Below are 18,745 nucleotides of genomic sequence, written 5' to 3' on the forward strand. Positions count from 1 at the left end.
GCCCCTGGCAGAACCCAAATTGAACATCAGTGAGCAGGTTATTGCTAAGCAAATGCTGCTTGATAGCACTGTTGATGATCCCTTCCATCTCTTTACTGACGATCGTGAATAGACTGTTGGGGCGGTAATTGACCAGGTTGGATTTGTCCTGCTTTTTGTGTACAGGTTATACGTGGGCAATTTTCTACATAGCTGGGTAGATGCTGGTGTTGTAGCTGTACTGGAGCAGCTTGGCTAGATGCGCAGCAAGCTCTGGAACACAAGTCTTCAGCACTATTGCCGGAATATTGTCAAGGCCCGTTGCCTTTGCACTATCCAGTGCCTTCAGCCGTTTCTTGATATCACGTGAAGTGAATTTAATTGGCTGAAGACTGGCATCTGTGATGCTGGGGTGCTCTGGAGAAGGCCAAGATGAATCATCCACTCGGCACTTCTGGCTGAAGATTGTTGCAAATGCTTCAGCCTTATCTTTTGCACTGATGCGTGGGGCTCCCCAATCATTTGAAGTCGGGGATATTTGTGGAGCCGCCTCCTCCTCCTCCCAGTGAATTGTTTAATTGTCCACCACCATTTGCGACTGGATGTGGCAGGAGCACAGAGCTTAGATCTGATCCATTGATTGTGGAATCACTTAGCTCTGTCTATCACTTGCTGGTTATGCCATTTGGCACACAATTAGTCCTGTGTTGTAGCTTCACCTGTTGACACATCATTTTTAGTATGTCTGGTATTGTTCTGGCATGCCCTCCTGCACTCTTCATTGAACCAGGGCTGATCCCTTGGCTAAATGATAATGGTAGAGTGGGGGATATGTCAGGCCATGAGGTTACAAATTGTGGTTGATACAATTCTGCTGCTGCTGATGGCCCACAGCGCCTCATGGATGCCCAGTCTTGAGTTGCTAGATCTGTTTGCAATCTATGCCATTTGGCGTGGTGCTAGTGCCACACAGCATGATGGAGGATATCCTTAATGTGAAGAAGGGACTTAGTCTCCACAACAACTGTGCGGTGTTCACTCCTACCGATAATGTCATGGACAGATACATCTGTGGCAGGCAGGTTGATGGGGATGAGGTCAAGAATGTCTTTCTTCGTTGGTTCCCTCACCACCTGCTACACACCAAGTCTGGCAGCTATGTCCTTTAGCACTTGGCCAGCTCAGCCTGTGGTGGTGCTACTGAGCCACTCTTGGTGATGGACATTGAAGTCCCCCCAACCAGAGTACATTCTTTGCCCTTACCACCCTCAGTGCTTCCTCCAAGTGGTGTTTAACATAGATGAGTACTGATTCATCAGCTGAGGGTGGACAGTACTTGGTAATCAGCAGGAAGTTTCCTTGCCTGTGTTTGACCTGATGCCATGGGACTTCACGGGGTCCAGAGTTGATGTTGTGGTCTCCCAGAGCAATTCCCTCCCGACTGTATACACTGTACACCTGCTGGGCCTGGTTATGACTATGTCAGGCTGTTACTTGACTAGTCTTGTGACAGCTTTCTCAATTTTGGCACTAGCCCCCAAATGTTAGTAAGGAGGACTTTGCAGGGTCAACAGGGCTGAGTTTACTGTTGTTGTTTCCAGTGCCTAGGTCGAATCCAGGTGGTCCATCTGGTTTTATTCCATTTGGAGCACAAACGCCTTTTGCTACCCCTAATTCCACCTGATAAATGTGTCTGATTTTAAAAGCAGAAGCTTTCATTCAGCTGCCTCTGATTTAAACATCTGATTTTCCAGGTTTTGTGCAGAAGTTACAGGACAAATTGTCCAATCATGGACTGAAGCTTTCTTTCTCTGGCCTACCAACTGGTATAACCACCTCTGCTGGGACCACTGGCTCGGAGAAAGGACTACTGCATATGCTTAATGTACTGTGTGGTCTAGACCTGAATGGGAATCTCTGGTCAGAACTGCAGCAGACAGTGGAGACTGAAAAAGGTTGTCTATATGAAGATGAGTTACTGAATGGATTACTTGATAGTTCAGCATTGAAAATCTGCCTTGATATCTCCCTGGAAAACATCGTGAACAAGAAGATGAAGATTATAGAGGTAAGGGCATGATTTCCTTTTGTCTAGCAAAGTATTTTGTACAAAACATTCATGATGGCACCTTGGCCTGAGTTTAGGGTAGAGGTAGGGAAAAGGATTGGATTCAGAAGGAAGAGGTCATGTTTCATCAATTTACTGGGGTTGTTTGATAAGCTGATGTGACGGACAAGAGTGAGGATGTGAATATTACCTACCTTGAATTCAGAAACTCATTTACTGCTTGTCAGATGCCACAAATGAATTCATAGGCACAGATGGAGAAAAGGCCGGGGGAGGTGGGGGGTGCGGGGAGGATTGGCGATTTGGTTATAGTTAGGGGGGGTGTGGTGCGATGACCTCAGTCATGATATTTGAGAGAAATCCATGAACTGCTTCCAATTATTTATCAGAGCTCAACATGGGGGAGAGGGTATAGAGGAAATAATTTGTAGCTGAGAAGGAGAGTCTGGGAATTTTCTTGGTCTGCAGAATGATTTTGAGGTATTGGAAAGATTTATCCATTTTTGGAGAGGAAGTAGCAATACTCCCCACTGAAAGAATGGTTCTGTCCAACACGTGGAGGCTCTGGCAGCAGTGAAGAGGCTATGAATCATCTTAGGCTGGTGTCTTGGATAGCAGTGGCAATTTTACAACTATTACTTCATGGTACAAGCACTTGGATGGAAAGCTGAGAATTTGTTATTTAAGCTATTTACTGATTTTTTTTTGTGATAGCTTTTTGCTCCATCCCCTTCCTGCCCATCCAAATGCTTCCTGTGGTCAATGACTGGAGTACCTGACAATATTAATGCCAAAGTGCTGTCATGTAATGGTTCATGAGATATTATTGGGCTAGCAGCCATCTGCTTCTGAACCAATAAAAAGGACGGTAAAATTTGATACTTCAGTAAAAGTGATCATGTTTGAAAGGTCTGAGCAAGTTCGCATTTGTCTCAACACACTTCTGCTTTTTATTTAAGCTGTATAAATCATTTTTGGTGTTTTTGAAAGGATTCGCTCTGCACATACTGAAATAGTAGGGTTTGATTTTAACTCCACATAAGTTTCAGGCAGTGGGTCATGTAGAAAACATACACATGGGGCTAGATTTCATGCTCGGGGTTTTTTAACTCCCATACGTTGTTTGATTGACATCATCTTTATCACACTCTTCACTTTGATTTTTTTCATAGTGGCTACTGAGTGAGCATTGTAAGTGGGGCATCGAGATCAAAATTGACTGGTTTCAAAGTGCTTTAATGCAGGATTAAAGGGATACTGATTGTAACTGCAGAAGGGCTTGGTGTAACTTTGTAGGGAGGTGGTTGCCAGAAGTGATGATCCATCAACTAATCACTGGCCTTTCTGACTACAGTGTTGTTCTGACTCCACTTGGCCTTCAACCAACATGCAGCACACTACAGTGATGTAATGGGCTTATTATAGAGAGTGTTTAAAACTATCTGGGCACTGGAATCCTTTCTTCAATAGCGCATGATTGCCATGATGATGATTTGTGCCTGAGCAACAGAGGTGTTCATTCACATGCACCCAGGAGGTCACCCTTGTCCCCAAGCAGTCATCCTAGAACATTACAGAAGGGTGGAATAATGGGGATGGGGGTGGGGGGCAGGGCAGATGTGGATGAGTGTCACAAGATGAATGCCTTGAAATGGATGCTAGTAAAATTGGCACGGACATACAGTGCCCACTGCCAATCCTGAGAGATTTTACTGACCCGCCCTGTTAAAATCTCGTGGGGTTTCTAATGACATTACAGAACAAGGACTGCCTGCTTTCGGTCAGTGCCTCAGTCACTACACGAAACCCAAAATTATAACAGGAACCAATGGGAATGGGATGATAAGTCGAACTGATTATTTGAAATCAACCCCTAGGTTTAGTATGTGGAATAAATTTCGGAGTTATAATTTCGTCTTTTGTGTGCAATGTCCTTGAGAAATTGACGAGGAAAGTGCTGAAAATTGCAGGTGATGTACTGTACCTTTCCTGAATTGCCATGTGAGAGTGTGTTTTTTGCTAGGCAAATCCATGCTGCTTAACCAAATATAATTAACTGTCATAAATTTTCCAGTGAAATTGAATCTGCACTTACTACATTGTGCAAACAAGTAGGTGTGTCTGGTCTCCAGATGTGTCTGTGGCCGATCACATTGAGTAACACACCTTATGTTGAATAAATAATGCTGTTGGTGAAGCTTCTTAAAAAGAGTGACAATTCTGATTTTGAAATTAAAGACTGTTCTTCCTGAATTTATGAGGTCATTTTGGTGACCCGTACACCCCATTCTAGGTACAGACAAAAGTGAAATGGGAGTGCAAGAAGTGGGTTAAGGCTGGGCTGCCTCACCACCTTGATCTGAGTTTCCCTCCTGTACTTGCCTAGTTTATTACCAGCCTCTCTTTCCCTACCCATGCAAAACTGAGATTGATACGGTTTACTGAACGAGAATAGTAAGGGTTACAGAATTGAGGCAGGTAAATGGAGTTGAGATACAGATCTGCCATGATTGAATGGTGGAAAATGCCTGAGAGATTGAACAGCCTTCCTCTGTTCCAGGGTTCCCAACCCATTTCATTCCAGTCTACTGTGATAGCCCTGGGGGAGAAGCGGGAACGTCCCCAAATACAACAAATGGAGGGAGAAGCCAGGTAGACCCAGCTGCCAGAGAGGTACAAGCAGAGGTGGCATTATCACCATTTAACAGGATGTTGGAAGAATCTCTGTCCAAAGCAGACTGTAGCAGCAGACATCCAGTGGCATTATTATAGGATTTGAACTCCTGACTAACAATCATGTTGAAATTTTCTCCAGGAGCACGCACGTTGCAGCAAATGAAATTTTGCATAGATATACCAGGGTTATTCAGGAGCCAGTGATGAAGAGCTTGGTTACATCCCACCAGATGCCACCCACCCTTTCTTTAGGATAATGTGAATGAGCTGGAGCTATCAGTGATTGGGCCAATGGAGAGGAAGGTGCTGAGCTGTGCCAGCTGCTGCAAAGACTAGTTGGTATCAGAAGGCTTGCATGTACTGGCACTGATGGGCAGCTAGGACCTGAAACTTGTTTGGCCCTCCTTGCAGGCATGTTGTAGTGCTAGCCTGTAAGATGTGCTAGGGAGTGCCACAGAGGGCAGCCTTCCTTTCAAGCATCTCCTGCAGCAGCCTTCAACCCATTTTGATGCTTTTGTCATTTTTTTTTTGTCTGCATCTAGGATTTCCAACCCCTTTTTTATTTATGCCTGGCACTTAATCCCTTGCCACGTCTGCCTGGCAAATGGATCTGATGAGTTGAGATTCCTGTTCATCCTCAAAACTTTCTGAAATTTTGTTCCTCCTTCATGATCATCCTTATCTAGGTGTCTCCATCCTTTTAAATTTCAAGGTGTGCCTTTTGTCACTCCCACAGCTACTGAAGAGTGTTGATTACATTTCAGGTGATAAATAACCCACCTGGAACAGGCCTTTAAATAAACTGTTCTGTCTTAAGTGATTGCAAGTAGATTTCTAGTTGATTATTTTCTGAACAGTGCTTACTGAACCACGAAAATATTTCATTTATTTAATTTTGCTATTTAAATTGGCGTCCCATTTATAAGTCAGAACCAATTTCCTGGAATTAAAAAGATAGAAGAAAGATTTCCAGAATTTTTCCCAATAGTTGGTCTGGATTTTGATCTTAAGACATGCCCTTTTGAAGGGACAGTCTAGGTGGATCAGTTGCTCATTTCCTATCTTGATGCTTTCCTATGTTTATAGTGTTAATGTTTTTACAATTATTTTGCCTTCTTTAGGTCTCAGCTGGCAATGGAAACTTGTATTCTCGCATCGTCCCTTTATTGAACAACCAGCCAATAATCAATCTCGATTATATCGCCACTGATCTGAACCTTGATTCCCTGTCACCCAGCCAGAATCAGCTTCAAGATATGTGTGTTTCCATTGATCAGTGGAATCCCATGAGTCCTGCCACTTCTAATCTGGCCAATGCTCAGTTAGTTGCCTGCAACAGCTCGGCATTCCTTTTTGAGGACCCTCAGACTGTTGTCTCCAATATGGCTGCTATAGTGAAAGATGGTGGATTTGTGTTGCTGCACACCCTTCTTAAAGGAGAAATCCTTGGTGAGACGATTGCGTTCCTTACAGGGAAAGACCCTAAGCAATCACAGGGGCTTCTAACGCAGGTAAAATAATTTAACATATTTAATTATATTTATCCTTTTTAAGCATCCCATTTATAGCAGATCTAAGATGTTAAACCTGTTTCTATATTGATTCTTCAGATATTTTCACAAGATGATTATATCTGAATAAATAGAACAAGCGAAATGTTGACTTGAACAAATTTAACCTTTTAATATCAATGCATAAGGCTGCAGACTACAGTATGAAAATATGCTTACTATATGTAGTTATTTGTGGTTGAGTGTTTTATAGGGAAATGCTTCTTCAAAATATCACTGGCTTGAATTTATGGATAATGTTTTTGGGAATCTGTTCTGCGCTTTCTGACTTACCTGAAGCAACAACAGAGGGCTTTTTTTATATAAACATGTAAAATTGAATGCATTTGAGGATTGTTTGTTCCAATTAGTTGATTGTTTTTGACAGATGTGACTTCTTAGAAATCACTAAATTATGATTGCCCGCATGTTCATTTGGACATTTCTTCTTTCCTTCAATTATGCATTTAACTTCAGTTACAAAATGTCCTGATTGCTCTCCAGATTTACTGATACGAGCTGAGTAAAAGACTTTTCTGTATTGCTACATTGTTTTTTATTTGCGATACTGTGTTGGATACAAAACAGGAAAGAGAAGTTGCTCAGGGTTGTAATGAAGGGCATTGCTTTAGCAAAATATAAAAAACATCCTGAAACGGTTTTGTTAAATACTGACCAGAATTAATCTTCCTGCTATTCCAGAATATTGTCAAAACAGAGTGGCTGGTGGAAATCACCATCACTATCACCACCTCACGCTCCGTACTTGTTTTGGCCTAACAGGTTCAATCCATGGAGTGGTACAGCTAAACTCTGCCTCCATTAGTCTGAGATAGTGAGAAACCAGATTATGGAAGTGATCCCAATCTTAGTACAAACAGCAGCAAGCACAACCTGGACAGCAGTGTAGTGTACTGAGTCATTTGTAAGATTGTAAGATTGCAAAGTTGAGCCCAAGTCACTAATACAATTGGTTTCCAATAGGAATTAGCTCGAACTCCGAGGCAGGAAGTTCCATTTGTATTTAAAATCCATTAGCCCAAATGTTTTGGTTCCTGCTCCCCCCACTTCGCCTCCCACTTTCTGTGCTTGGTCACCTGCTTTGAAAGTGAGACTCTACATGTAATGCATACAGCATAGCCTCCAATTCTAATAATTGATTCAGGCAAACTTACAGCTTACAAGCTGATTGTCTTGTCTTATTTTTCAACAGAGTGAGTGGGCAGAGGTATTCAGCCAGGCCTCGCTGGACCTGATTAGCGCGAAGAAGTCTTTCTATGGCTCCGTTATGCTCCTGGGTCGCAAAAAGGCCGAACCCAAGACTCCAATTTTCCTGTCAGCCCACCCAACAGATTTCAGCTGGATTGAGTCCCTGAAAGTAAGTGAAGTATCTGCATTCTTCTGAACATTGTGTAGTCAAATCATTGTCATGGCTGTTATATCCAACAGGAGCTTTGAAAATGGTTTGAAGTTTCTTCCTTTATCAGTTCAAATATGACATGAGCATCATAGTCATATTGGCTATTTGTAGCTGTGGTGAAATTTTATATTTCGTGCTTTTCTTCCCATCCCTTCGTCTTGTGAAGGCACTGACTGCTTCCAGGAGCAGAGTTCCAATGGTTCTTGACCATGTTAACCAAGATTTGTATGTTGACATCAAGCTATTTAACGATAGAACGGAGCTCAATCCTGACTTTACCCAGTGCTTGCAGGGCTCACTGATAGTGATGAGGGATGGCGACACAAGCCAGATGGCCTACTCCCTAACCTGAGACCAACCTTGAAGTTATTTTTATTGGAACCTTGCTTTAGGATAGGCTGCATCAAAACTCAGTCTGTAGAAGATGGACTTGAACGTGATATGCACACATCCAGACAGTGCCAAATTTTTTTTTTAGACTGCCTGTATTTTTTGTATTTTCCCTTCTTTCCATCTTAGTTCTATAATGAATCGCCTTAAGTTTTTTCCACCAATGGCACCATTTCAATGCCACTTTGGCCTCATGCTCTGAAATTCCCACCCTAAGCCTCTCTATCTCACCAACCCACTCTCCGTCTTTGAGAATCTCCTCAAAACCCACTTCTGTTTTTCAAGGTGAGCCCTCTTACTAACTCGTGTGTTGGCTCTGCACCCATTTTTGTCTCTGCTTATGCTTCCGTGAAACATCTTGGGATATTTTTCGATGTTAAAAGCAAATTGATGTTAAGCGGAGTGAATTAACATTTTGGCATCAATAGTCCTGAGTTGAAAGATCCATCTGCTATGGCACATGCTGATTTAAATAAAACATTATTTTCTTCTTGCAGAGCATCTTGGAAGAGTCTTCAGAAGATCCGGTCTGGCTTACGGTCACTAACTGTAGCAATTCAGGAATTGTTGGAATGGTGAACTGTCTTCGTCAGGAACCTCGCGGACATAGAATACGGTGTGCTTTTTAAAAAAAATCCATTAACAATCAATAAATGCTTTTAAGGCATTCAGGAGAATGGTATAAACCAGTTTACGTTTATGGTACCACTCACCTGAATACCTTTTTTAAAGTCATTTAATATCATCTTTAATAAGATCCATTGTGGTTTTCACATTTATTTTTCTGCCAGTTGAGAATATGACTAATTTTTGCTTCACTAGAAGCTTATCAAGCTGAAATCAATTCAAAGGGATTGTAGAAGCAGATTCCATAGGAATTTTCAAAAGGTAGCTGGGCATGTACTTGAAGAGGACTCATTTTCAGGGTTGTGGGGAAATAAATGGGTTGTAGGACTACATTGTACAGGTCTTTCAAAGGGCCAATACAGGTGCAATGGGCCAAATGGCCTCCTTTCACATTATAGATTCCGCACACTAAAAAATGCAGTCTAGCCCCTTCTCTCCTTGATGGCTATAGACCTGATCTTGGAAGTGACATAAAAAGAGTGTGCTAGAAATATTCAGGTCTGGCAGCACCTGTGGAAACAGAAACTGAGTTAATGTTTTCATTTGAATATAACTCTACTTGGAAGTGAAAGCACTTTCTACATTTTATTCCTATTGACATTTTGTTTCTTGTGGACTAAGCTTGTACATCTTAATGGTGCCCGAAATAAAACAGCAGGTGTGAGCCCCAAAAATGTACCCTACAGAACAATTATAGCATGAGCAATTCGGAGTCCAGCCCCCTATACTCTGCCCTCATGTATCTTAACCTGACCTATCCTTCAATGAGCGCACCCATTGCAATAGTGTCAATATTTTCACCTCATATCCGAGCCATCATTGCTAATTGTGAATGACTAATGTTGAGCTGTGGTCAGTTTTCTGTTTTGAGACTGTCTAAACACCTTTTGTGTGAGAGCTCTACATGCGACAGTGAGAGAAAAACTTTCATCTCTCTGTCTCCAATTTCAAAACAAACCCAAACTGCCTGAACATACCAACTACTCAACCCCCTAGCCATTCTATTAGTGGCCGCTACCAAGCAACTTTCTAACTGATATTCCATTTTTTGGTTGAAAAATAAAATGGTGATGTTAGATGTGGATGATATTTGAAGAGTATTGTTATACCCTGTTTTCCCTGTCAATTCACTGAAAATGTGCTTCCACCTCACGTATTTCCAGGAGCTGGAGATTGCTGCTTTTGGTCTCTAAAGGTCTTACTCTCTGTGCTACAACCATCCAGCACTAGCATTTCTATGTAGCTTTCACAACAGCAACTGCCCCCTCCCAAACCTCTTTAACTCTTCATTTTGAGACTGGGTGCTTTTGATACTAATCTATCAGTCTCACTTAAGGGACTCTAAGCAGATATAATGAAACAATTTGTTAAAGTGTCAAGCGGGTTTGGGGAGGTATTGTGTTGTAGGGTTGTTAAGAGAACGTCAATTTTTCAATTGACCTATGTCATACTTTGCTCCCAGGTGCTTAAAACTGTAGTTATGTGATGCTTTGGGACAAATTTCGATGCATAGTTAGAAAATATTTTAACTCAAAAATATGCTTTTCGTTTCTATACATCTTTGATTAAGAGCAGGTGAAAATTCCCTTGGATGAATTATTTAACCAGTCAGATAATTACTGCACTCAGAATGTTAAAGAGGACAAAGTGTCCCATTCAAGAGTGGAATACAACAACAATGTGAGTGCACCCTGTGCGCACTTATCCCCACACAATATGTGACATGGGCATAGCGATGCCACTGTGCAGTGGTTTAAATGCCATTTTGTCATGAAGCATTCAACTTCCACGAACAATAATCAATGTGGTAGATTTTATTAAAGCTGCAGGAGACCAGTGCAGTGTGAATGGCCAGAGTGTGTGGAGTTTAGCTTTGCTAGGAGCCACTGGGATATTTACTGATATTTTCACTTCGGGCCTGTTTAAACTTGCTTGTTCGGCGTCTTAACCGTTCGCTGGTTTGAACCAATACTATTTAGTGCATTTCCCTAAGCACTTGACAGCTAATGAAGCGGAACCTGGCACTTGCTTAATGGTTGACGAGATTTGGAAAATAGATGATGCTGTTAGTTGTTATTTGCTGTGTTTCCTGTGGCAGTTGGAACATTAGATAAATACGGTGCAGTAATGTAGTGAGAGATAAAAGCAATGTCATGGAAAAGGTAGAAAAATGATATATAAAAAAAAATAGAAAGCAAAGGACAGAATTTTGCTGTCAATGAGCAGGGGGCGGGGCCTGCTCGCCGACGCTTAAAATGACGTGGGATGATGTCGAGCGGAACCCCCGACGTCACCCTGCCCCGTTTAAATTTTCAGGAAGGCGGGGGCACAGCAAAATCAGCTGCGGGCCCGCCAACCTGTCAATGGCCAACTGAGGCCATTGACAGATCAATTAAAGTACTTAATGTACCTGCCCATCCTACCTTAAAGTCGGCGGGTTGGCCAGGAGCCCCAGTGGCAAACAGATAAATCATGAAACCTCATCCAGGGGTGGGATGAGGTTTCATGCAGGTTTTTAAAATTTTTAAGAAAGTTATTATGTTAATTATGAACATATCCCATCTCATGTGACATTGTCACAAGAGGGGGACATGTTAGGGAACTTTTTTTTCAATTTTTAATATTTTTTTAAAGTGTCAGTGATCTCCCTGAGGGAGCATTTAGCCTCAGGAAGATGTGCACTCTATCGTGCGCATGCGTGAAAGAGCGCACTCGCTTTTGGGGAATCTCCCCCCCCCCCCCCCCCCCCCCCCCCCCCCACCGGTGGACAGGGAGCGCATAGCGCTTCCTGCCAGACATCACGCTGGGCGGGCCATAATTGGCCCATCCATGTAAAATGGTGGCGGGGCCCGCTTCTCCGGCGGGGATCGTCTCCCCGCCCGCCCGAGATTGGGTCAGGCCCGCCCAACAGGCAGAAAATTCTGCCCAAAACATTTGGGTTAAATGTCTCAAAAAGTTGGAGCTAGGAGTGAATGGCAATAAATGTGAATGCAGAAAACATTCACACCAAAATTGAAGAGTTCAAAGTATCAATAACTAAGAACAGAGGCACCCCTTGTAAAATATGTGAATTGTGCTAATGGAACGCTTTGCGCTCATGAAGAGAAAGTAGGGTGAACCAGGAAGCTATACACCATAACGTGAGATAAAGTTAGCAGGCATTTAAAGATATGTGGGCACTTTACTCGAGGACAGGCAGCATACACTTCATAAAGGCCAGAGTTTCATTTTAACTATTGTTTGGTAAAAAGTGGCAATTGAGAATTGAATGGCCATTTTGCACCTCGCCTGGTTTTTCTGATAAATAATGAACTGCACCGTGGCATTGTGTCTGTAAAACAGCAGAGGAACACTGTCGAAGAAACAATGTTTGAAATATGTCCTGGTCGCTTAGGTTTTGTGCTATTCACCTATGTTGATAGGTTTTGCAGCCTTTGGCATCAACCTGCAACCATGTTTATTTTTTAAAATTATCTGTCCTCAGGTGTGTATTTGTAACAAATTTAATCTCTTCCTCGCCTGTTCCCTCTCTGGATGCTTGTGGAAAGGATATGAAAACCATTCTCCGCAATGACTTAGTGATGAATGTCTATCGTGATGGACATTGGGGCAGCTTCCGACACATTTTCTTACAAGGTAAATAATCATGCGTTCTATTTAAATATCGTGAAAGGAATTTGGCCTTTTTAACAAAGACTCATCTTGCCTTATTTGTGCTGCACATAAAAATGAACAGATCATTCACCAATTTAAGATTTTTCACTCTCCCTACAGTAGTGTAATTAACCTGATCTCTCTCCTAACTGCATCATCTACAAGATTTCATTTTGGAAACAATGCTGACAGATTTTGCAACCAGGATTGAGATTTTTGAAGCTTTCCTTTGGTAGCCTGGGAGGGAAAGGCCAACAGGATTGGGACTCAGTGTGGGTGCAGTTTCATAATCATGGTTCCAGAGATCATCTCAGAATCCCAAGCCTGGGACAGTTTCAAATTTTCAAAGTGCTGGCAGGTGGGGGAAGGAACAGGAAATCCAATACTCTTCCAACTAATGGCCCATTAATCTCCTTCAACAGTTTGTTAACAGACCCGAGGAGGGCAGGGGTGGGATTTTTAGGACTGATTCCGGTGAACCCAACCAGCCTGATGTGTGTTAGTGCCCAGCTGTCAAGTTCGTTGCAGGGACATCAGAAAGTTTTTCTGCCTATGATGAACCAGCCTGTGCCAGTTTAAGCACCTTGTCTTCGTATAGCCTGTATGGACACTGCTGGCCCTCTCAAGGAGCTGTCTGTGTTCTTTGTTCATGCCTGCTGCCTGCCTTGACCACTGGTGCCAGAAAGGCGGTTCCTGGAGACCCTCGGCACCACTAATTGGGTGCCCAGCCCACCCAGTTAGGGCGTTTACATTTTTAAAACGGCATCATGCGAGCAGCACAGTTTATGCTAGGGGTTGGGGACACGGAATTCACCCAGGCGTCGGGGATTCGGCCCTGCTTTGAAAATCCAGCCCAGTGTCTTGGTTGGTTCCCATTCAAGTGACCCTATAGATGTAACCGGAGCAGATGAAAGCAAATCTTGGCAGCTCTTTACTCTCCAAGGTGAGGCTGGTTTTCCAGACTGTGGGAGTGGATCTTAGAGTGGGCAATACCAACTCCCTACCAAGCTGATTCTGGTAGGAAAGGGATGCCTGGTGTAGTACAACTCCGGTTGAAGCATTCATTTGGCAGCTGATTTGTCAGAAGAAATCTTTGTGATTGTGGGCTCTCTTGCTTTTGTAGAATATTATCTGTTAATACTGTGTTGTTATTGGGAAAGAAAAAGAAAGGTGGATGAGAAAATAATAGGAAAAAGAGGGAATAGCACCATTGCAAAGCAAGGGCAAGTCCAAAGCTGGTCTATATAATATTTGGCTTCTCTTGCTATCTTGTTTACTTTATTATGCTGCAATAGGAAGAAGACTCTTTCCAAAACAAAGTTCATCCTTCTCAAGCTTCAGTTCCCATTGAGTACAGTTGACATTGAGCGTATTTTGATGTCCTAGTGAAATAATTTCATACAATCTGGAAGATGAAAGAGGCTCAAATTGTTCAAATATTCCATTTTTTTTTTTAAAAGAGAAATTGGAATTAAAGCCCCTATTGATCTCGGAGGTATTACATTAATGAACATTGTGGATTATTTCCTGCAATGAGCAGTTATAAGGATTAAGGATTTGCCTTTTAAGTATCCACAATTTATTATTAATAAAGCAGGATGCCCGCATGCCAATTATTTCATTTTTGAAACTCCCTGATCAGGTTTCAGATCCTGCTGCAGCTCTCGAACTGTTCTCATCAATATCACAAAGGACATTACCATGACTGTAACAATAACTGTGGTGCATTAATCCTGCATTGTCCTTCACAGAGTCAGCCGAACAAACCATCATCTTTCCTCCTGTTGTTCAGCTCAGCGGGATTGTCCTTGCTTGGTTCCACTCTTGGTTATCTGATCATAGCCAGAGTGTCTCCAGCAATGGCCTATCTTCCCAGCTCTGCACTGTTGATGCCAGAGTTTCCCAAGGATCTGTCATTTGTCCCCTCTTCCTTATCTGAATGCTATCCCTTGGCAACGTCATCCACCAACATGGGGGTCAGCTTCAACATATAAGATGATAAAATCTACCTTTGCCTTTCCACTACCGCTCTTGACCCAGCCACTGCCTCTGTGTTGTTAAGAGTCCTCATCTGATACGCCATCTTGAATGAGCCACAATTAGTGGCCTGGAAACAAATCTCTCTCACACATACTGACTGTGGAAATGCTGTATAGGTAGTAAAAGAGATGGGGGGGGGGGGGGGCGCCTGTGGGGCAATAACTTTTAGTTTCCTTTTCATTAAAGACTGTTTATCTTAGAAATGATGTGCCAGGTTACATACCCCGGTCTTTCTGCACTGCACTTGCTTTCAAATTAAAGTAGAAGCTGTGTAAAAACGTTGTGTCTCCTTGCAGACCAAAATAAGGAACAGACAGAGTTTGCCTACGTGAACGTGCTGACCCGTGGAGATTTGTCATCTCTCTGTTGGATTTTATCACCACTGCAATACTTCCATTCCAGCGATCCTTATATTCAGCTATGCAAGGTTTATTATGCATCACTCAACTTCCGTGATATCATGCTGGCAACTGGCAAACTGCCACCTGATGCCATCCCTGGTAAGGCCATCATGATTTTAACTTTGCTGTGTAGACTTTGAAAAGATTGTCTTGTTGTGTCTCCTTGCATTTTACCATCCACACTTCTCCCAGGAAGTTCTGAATGGAGGTGTGCTGCCAGAATGCAATTCTGTGGCAGAGAATATAATGCTCAAAATGACAGGGCAGGGGAATGGTTGAACCTACCGCTCCTGTCGTTCTGCAGGATTTACTTTTGACAGATCTGATTGCTGGGAGTGGTTACCTCTGGAAATACTGTCACAACCTGCCCGAGCTACCCTGCTGGCATCATTACCAAAGCCATGCAGCAATTCACACTCTGCCATTTAAGAAGGTCTCACTGGGAAATGTAATGCTCTAGGTTTCCACTCAAATGTCTGGGTATTTCAAGGGGAAAAAATAAAGCAGTGCCCTAGGGTTATGTGTGAATAGAACTGTGCTTTGTATTGAAATAAATGAGAGAAGTAGAGGTTAATTTTAACTAAACCAGTCTGTCAGGAAACCCGCGGATTATGTGGAAGGCCAGTTTTTAATGTTAATGCCCAATGTTATTCCACGTTAACTTGAATCGAGAATAAAATCAGGCGGCATGTGAAGCCAGCATCCTACCCATAAAAAAGTTACAGCACAGAAAGAGGACATTCAGTCCATCGGGCCTGCGCCAGCCGATAAAAGAAAAATTACAAAACTAGCTGCCCATTCCAATCTTACCTCCCAGCACCTGGTCCGCAGCCTTGCGGGTTACAGCACTTTAGGTGCAGACCAGGTATCTTTTAGTTGAGGGTTTCTTCCTCCACCACCAAATCAGGCAGCATTTTTCAAACACCCACCAACCTCTGGGTGAAGAAGTTTTTCCTCGTGTCCCCTCTAATCCTTCTACCAATCACCTTAAATCTGTACCCCCGGTAATTGACCTCTCTGCTAGGGGAAACGGGGCATCCCTGTCTACCCAACCCCAACAGGTCACCATTTAATCCTGCACTGCTCTCCCAGATTTTTGAGTTCCAAAATAAATAATCCGCTTACAAAGTTGTCAGTACAGTTCAGTTTTCCTAGGCTCCTTCTCAGCAGGTAGCCAGAATCATGTTTCATTTCTACTGCACTGAGTTTTTATCTTGTTCCCTAGGTGACGCAGCTTTGCAGCACTGCCTCTTAGGAATGGAGTTTTCAGGTCGTGACCCCAGTGGTCGGAGAGTAATGGGACTGCTTCCCGCCAAGGGACTGGCAACGGTTGTGGATTGCGATATGCGATTCTTGTGGGACGTTCCAGATAACTGGTACGTGATTAACAGAATTTCTTAAAAACACAAGAATGTGTGAATAATGTTCAAACAAAAAGCAATTTTGACCATGTGGTTTGGGCTCTAGAATGTTGCAGGTCCATCAAGTGTCGGGATACAGATCAGAAAACAAAAGGAGCTTGTAATTGGGCTGTTTAAACAGAAATATTGAACCCAACAGGCAAATTTTTTTTTAAAAAAAGGAATTGTATGTCTGAGTTTGTGCAACATCTGTGGTGTACTTATCTGAATTCATAGGCACAATTGAGATTGAGGAGAAATTTATGTAAATAAAGAGCTTCCAGTTAAAAAGCTTCATTATCATGTCTTCCTGATGTCTCAATATTTCACATCTTAATAGCCTAAATTTTTGGCACGGTGAGTGGGGGCGGGGCTCGCTTGCCGAGGCGTAAAATGACGTCACCGTGCATCGTTCAGATTTTCAGCTCAGCGGGCACGCAGCCATGTTGACTGCGCACCTGCCAAACTGTCAAAGACCATTTAAAAATCAATTAAAGCAATAAACTGAGCTGCCATCCAACCTTAAGGTGGCCTTCATATTTTTCATGGAACCTCGTCCATGGGCAAAATGAGGCTTCATGAAGGGTTTATAAATTAAATAAAGTTTTTCATTAATTTTCATTGACATGTCCCAGCTCATGGGACACTGTCAACTGAGGGGATATGTCCTAAAATTTTTTCTTTATTTAAATTTTTGAAACTTAAACTAATTTCCATTTCTGCGCTCTTTCATGCATGTGCGCGAAAGAATGCAGACCCTGACTCATGGAATTCCCCCGCCACGCTGGGCGGGCCTTAATTGCCCCACCCACTTAAAATGGAGGCACGGACCCAGTCGGGTTCGCACCCGCCCCTGCACAACACACACACACACACACACAGAGGGAACATTCTCCACAATGGATTTCTGCAGTGTAGTCACTTTAATTGTGGGCAATGGTATTCAGATGACTAATGGCCCAATCTTCTGATCAGGATCAGATCCTCTATTTCTGCCCCTGATCAGATAAAAAGAACTCACTCATCTTCCTCTGATTTTTCTGGGCTACCTTCCAATGGAGGATCCTGCAGAAGTCAGTCAGCGCAGGAAACCTCTGAAGGGAATCTGTGCAGAAACTGCAACCCCTTTTGTGGCACTAGCTGCCGTATTCTGTAAGTAAGGAGTTTAAATATCCCAAAGCTGCTTTGAAAAGCTACAGAGAGAGAAGGTAGGTGCGTAAGGGGTTAGGGTGGGTGAGGTAAAGGTGGCATTTGGGTAAGGCAGTATGTGGGTAGGTGGGAGTAGTTGGGTCAGGAGGGGTACGTGCCGGGGGCTAGTCAGGTCATGTCATGGGGAGCTGGGCAGCGGGGTTGGGAAGAGAGTGGGCAGTCAGGGTGGGGGTGGTCAAGTGGGTGGGGCAGTTGTGTGGAGGTGGGGGTGGGGTAGCACAGTCAGTATGAGTGACTGGGAGGAGAGTTGTATAATTACCCAGGAATTAGACTAGGATTTTCCTAGGTAACTATCCAGGTAAGTAAGTCGGAACCGTCCGAAGCCTCCAACTCTAACTTGGAATTGGAGATGTTTCGGAGGGTCCCGGGAAGCAGGGAAATTGCCTATTGTAAGTTCAGATTTCCCAGGCAATTCCCACAGAGTCAGTGTGTTGGGATTTCTGAGAGGCCCCCGTAGTGCGGCTTCCTGGGTAGGTCCAGTCTCTGATGAACTGGAAGATCTGGGTCAATGTGTTCAGATTACATAAAATCCACAAAAACAGGCTATGATCTGGATGTTTTTAAAACCTCCCCTTACTCTTTTTGTGTTGTTCCTCTGTAGCAATCATGGTTATCTCTAGTCACTGTCATTGTTATTCTGGAACGAGCTCATTATCAGTTCAGAGAGTAGGACAGAGTAATTTTCTGCCAATGTAGCACTTCCTCTAGTTGTTTGAACTGATAAAATTCATTCCTGTTGAGCAGTTATGCAGTGTTAGATTGGGGTAGTGACCTGAACATTGAACCTTTTGATTAAGATCCTGCCACTACCACTGGAGCTACCAGGAGCCTCAGAGCATAATGTTTGACACATCAGTGTAGAACAGCATGATATTGAAAGTAGCCCCACACTTGTATACTCTACAACAATGGAGTGTGTTATCCACAATTAATTAGACTTCCCATGTAGTATGACATTTCTTTAAAAGTTGTTTGATTTTCTCTGAAACTTGGAACAGGTCAGTATATATTTGTACACCGTTTTCAGATTTTTCTCCTTTTTCTCCCTTTTCTTTCCTGAAGGTAGTGGCAATTGTGATTCTGAGAGTGGCAGCAGCAGCCCTCTCTGTCCAAGTGATCGTCCTTTGGGTTTGAGGCTAGACAAGTGTTTGGTGGCTGTTTAGTTGCGACACAACTGAAACCTATTCTGTTCTCATTCAAAGTCTTTCTCCCTCACTTGTGTACACACATACAGGTGTTTTTCACGCAAGAGCTGAGGCAATAAGTTTTAGAAAGCTTTATGCTCGTAAGGGCATTGTCCTGTTCTCACACAAAACTAACATTTTGCGAAG

The 18,745-nt window shown here is 43.0% G+C and overlaps 1 protein-coding gene across 1 annotated transcript in view; it reads left to right on the forward strand.

Moving 5' to 3' along the window:
* The window catches only part of fasn (fatty acid synthase), a 91,521-nt gene that overhangs the window by 44,724 nt on the left and 28,052 nt on the right, over window positions 1-18,745 (forward strand). Inside the window, exons 22-28 of the mRNA XM_041216788.1 lie at window positions 1,734-2,047; window positions 5,845-6,234; window positions 7,487-7,651; window positions 8,581-8,699; window positions 12,195-12,346; window positions 14,701-14,904; window positions 16,031-16,181. Coding sequence (XP_041072722.1) covers window positions 1,734-2,047; window positions 5,845-6,234; window positions 7,487-7,651; window positions 8,581-8,699; window positions 12,195-12,346; window positions 14,701-14,904; window positions 16,031-16,181 — 1,495 coding nt within the window. The remainder of the gene's footprint in view (window positions 1-1,733; window positions 2,048-5,844; window positions 6,235-7,486; window positions 7,652-8,580; window positions 8,700-12,194; window positions 12,347-14,700; window positions 14,905-16,030; window positions 16,182-18,745) is intronic.

The sequence above is a fragment of the Carcharodon carcharias genome, chromosome 22 (genome assembly GCF_017639515.1).
Source record: "Carcharodon carcharias isolate sCarCar2 chromosome 22, sCarCar2.pri, whole genome shotgun sequence".
Taxonomy (NCBI): Eukaryota; Metazoa; Chordata; class Chondrichthyes; order Lamniformes; family Lamnidae; genus Carcharodon; species Carcharodon carcharias.